The sequence below is a fragment of the Olea europaea genome, chromosome 3 (assembly GCF_002742605.1).
Source record: "Olea europaea var. sylvestris chromosome 3, O_europaea_v1, whole genome shotgun sequence".
Taxonomy (NCBI): domain Eukaryota; kingdom Viridiplantae; phylum Streptophyta; class Magnoliopsida; order Lamiales; family Oleaceae; genus Olea; species Olea europaea.
Genome location: NC_036239.1, coordinates 22,918,694 through 22,921,721, shown reverse-complemented (window position 1 = coordinate 22,921,721; position 3,028 = coordinate 22,918,694). Strand labels below are relative to the sequence as shown.

The 3,028-nt window shown below is 37.9% G+C and overlaps 1 protein-coding gene across 1 annotated transcript; it reads left to right on the top strand.

Annotated features, from left to right (window-relative positions):
* Window positions 1-675: 675 nt before the first annotated feature.
* LOC111390620 (putative RING-H2 finger protein ATL69) lies at window positions 676-2,793 on the top strand. The gene is made up of 5 exons (XM_023015686.1): window positions 676-699; window positions 805-861; window positions 1,267-1,368; window positions 1,776-2,021; window positions 2,275-2,793. Exons 4-5 carry the CDS (start codon window positions 1,913-1,915, stop codon window positions 2,745-2,747), a joined length of 582 nt encoding a protein of 193 aa, XP_022871454.1. The 5' UTR covers window positions 676-699; window positions 805-861; window positions 1,267-1,368; window positions 1,776-1,912; the 3' UTR covers window positions 2,748-2,793.
* The last annotated feature ends 235 nt before the right edge of the window (window positions 2,794-3,028 follow it).

Here is a 3,028-nt window from a genome sequence, read left to right as displayed (position 1 = left end):
GTTCCCAAAGTGTTTTTCTCGAGCACGACCTCGCAAAACTCTGATTTATAGTGGGTAAAAGTGAAAAATGAAGGTGAGAACAATAGTATTTATAGGTGAAAACGATGGGAGGCCAAAGGTCGCTATCTACGACCGTCCACGAAGACACGTGTCACAAATCCAAGCCACTCTCTGCAACGGTCATATCTCGACCTATATCATCAGCCATCACTTCTCAACGAAGGCTCGAGAAATGACAAAACCCATGTGCACCCCATCCTAAGAGCTCGATCTCTAGGACGAGTACACGGGGGCCAGTGACTATGCCAATATTGATATACCCGAGGAGTGTATCCCCAAGGACTCAATACATACCCCCACCTCATTTCTCTTTTATGGTCCTCGGGGTAACCCAAGTCCTCGAGGTATCGTAGTCGTCGAGATACCTCGAGCACACATTTACCTTCCCTAAATGTCCTCGAGAATAGTCCTCGAGACATACACCACCAACATGCCTCCTAAGACCTGGGTACCTAACTAACAAACCTAAACACCCAAGGATTTTACATCAACCCTGACACCACTCGTCAAACAATTCCATTACAAGTAGGACACTCTTTATAATAGAAATTTCCTTGGATAAAAACATCCAACCAACACAATCCTACTAGGAGTACACTACCTACTCCTATAAAAGCAGAACCTTGGGCCATTGTTCAGGTACGTTTTTATTATTCTTCAGCATATAGCCTCACTCATATATTTCCCTTTCTGACTTAAGCATCGGAGGGGCGATAAGAACACACCTCGTTGCCTTTGTTTCAGGTATCGGAAGATCACGTTCGTGCTCATCATCGGTCATCAAGCTCGGGAAATCTACAGGTACGATTTTTGGTAGCATCAATATGGAACTATTGTTGTCTTTTCATAAATTTTACATATATCAAGGGTTACTTCCAGAATTAATCTACAAGTTTAATTATAATACTTTCTCTTTGTTAATACTAGCTATAGATTACTGTCCAATCAATCTTACGAGATAAGACACAACAGTAAATCATGAAATGTATATAACATATACGGAGAAAAACAAAAGATCAGAACATGAACTTTGCCAAGCAAGCTAACCAACGAAAGCACAAGTACGAAACTTGAGACTTGTGTTTACTTCCCCGTTATAGGTGTCAACGTCTAACCTTTGACAAATAATTATATTTTGGGTCAAACAAAGGGATTCTTGTTCCATATCTGTCTGTCCTTCCAGTAAATTTACTTTTCTTGTTCCAGGCGATGTCTACAATGAGCAGAACTTGTATACATCTGAAATTCACACATCATCTTGCAAGGATATCCCACGGGCTTATTTATACTTGAACTTTCTGTGCATAGGTACTCTACACACTTAAATTTCTGGAAAATTATGGGAATTCTCGGATTTCTTCTCTTCATTTTCTTAATCTTTCCGATTGTCCATTCGCAGAATGTCTGTTCATCTTCTTTCTGTGACAACATCCAAATAAATTACCCTTTCAAATTACAAGGCCAAGAACCGGGAAATAATTGTACCTATATTAACCTGACGTGCAGTAATCAGGGAATACCCATTCTAAATCTTCCTTTTTCTGGTGATTTTTATATAACTTACATCAACTACTATGACAACAGAATAAACCTTGACGATCCCAGCAATTGCCTCCCAGGAAGACTTCTGAATAACTCTATGAATCTTTCATCCTCACCTTTCACGGCCCATTTTTATGAGAACTACACATTTTATACCTGTCCTGCAAATGCAGGCCCCGTGGGATATGATGCTTTGCCGATTGGTTGCCTAAGCAATTCTACAAATGCCACAATTGCTACATCCCATGGATCACCAGAAGAATTTGAATATTATGGTTGCAAGATTATAGGCAGTTCCCTGTTCCCAGTCATGTATCTGGGTCAGTTCGAGTATCGAGGAATTAATGATGATCTTTCATTGCATTGGAACGTTTCTGATTGCAAAGATTGTGATCCACAATCTCCTCCTCAAGAAACAGGTAGAGATCATTCTTGATTATTTATTTTTTATAAAAATAATCATCATTCAGTAGGACTTGTTTAGTATGCCGACAGATTAGATAGTGTGACGGGCAAAATTTTAGTTTCTATTTTAAATATGGTGTAGCATTATATACTCCACTTCACCAAACAAGTCATTACTGCTGTTTTCTTTCGAAATATAATTGAGAAAATCACCCTTAAAACCTAATTAATTTATACAGATGTTCTCTAACCTTGTTATATTTACAGGTGAGTCGAGATTGATAACATATTTGAAATCGCCACTCTTTATTCTATCATTTCTTCTACTCGTGCTACTCCTGTTACCATGTTGGGTGCGTTTGATCAAGATGAGAGTACGAAGAAATGAGGCCAACGCAAGTGCTGATCACAACTCTACCGCTACTGCTGCTTTGTCTCAATCCACCATACCAACCATATTGCCGCAGCCCATGCTGCAGCCAGGCCCAGTGATATTGGGCCTTGATGACTCCAAAATAAAATCCTACACAGAATTGGTAGTTGTTGAGGAAAACCAAAGCATTTCAGGAAAAGGGAATAGTTCTTGTGTAATATGCCTCGAAGCATACAATCCCGAAGAGAAAGTAAGACGTATAGCTAAATGTGCGCATTTCTTCCACAATGACTGCATTGTTTTGTGGTTAAAAAAGAGCAGAACTTGTCCAGTTTGTAGAACTCCACTTTCTGATGTCAAAATTTGACCTAATTATTCAGGTCTTTTTTGTTCAAAAAAACTGCAGTTTTTTTTTTTTTTTTTTTTTTTTTTTTATTATTTTTTTTTTTTTTTTTTTTTTGACTTACAGCTTTTGTGAATGATTGATTAATATAGAGAAGTGAATATATGAATAATGACTTCATTCATGCAAAATGAGCTACGTTACATGTCTATTTACAATGTAACTAAAGTGATAAGATACACAAATGAGAAACTTTAATCCGTTGATTACAATTTGAGTTCCAATAGGTATCTATCTATTCAAGT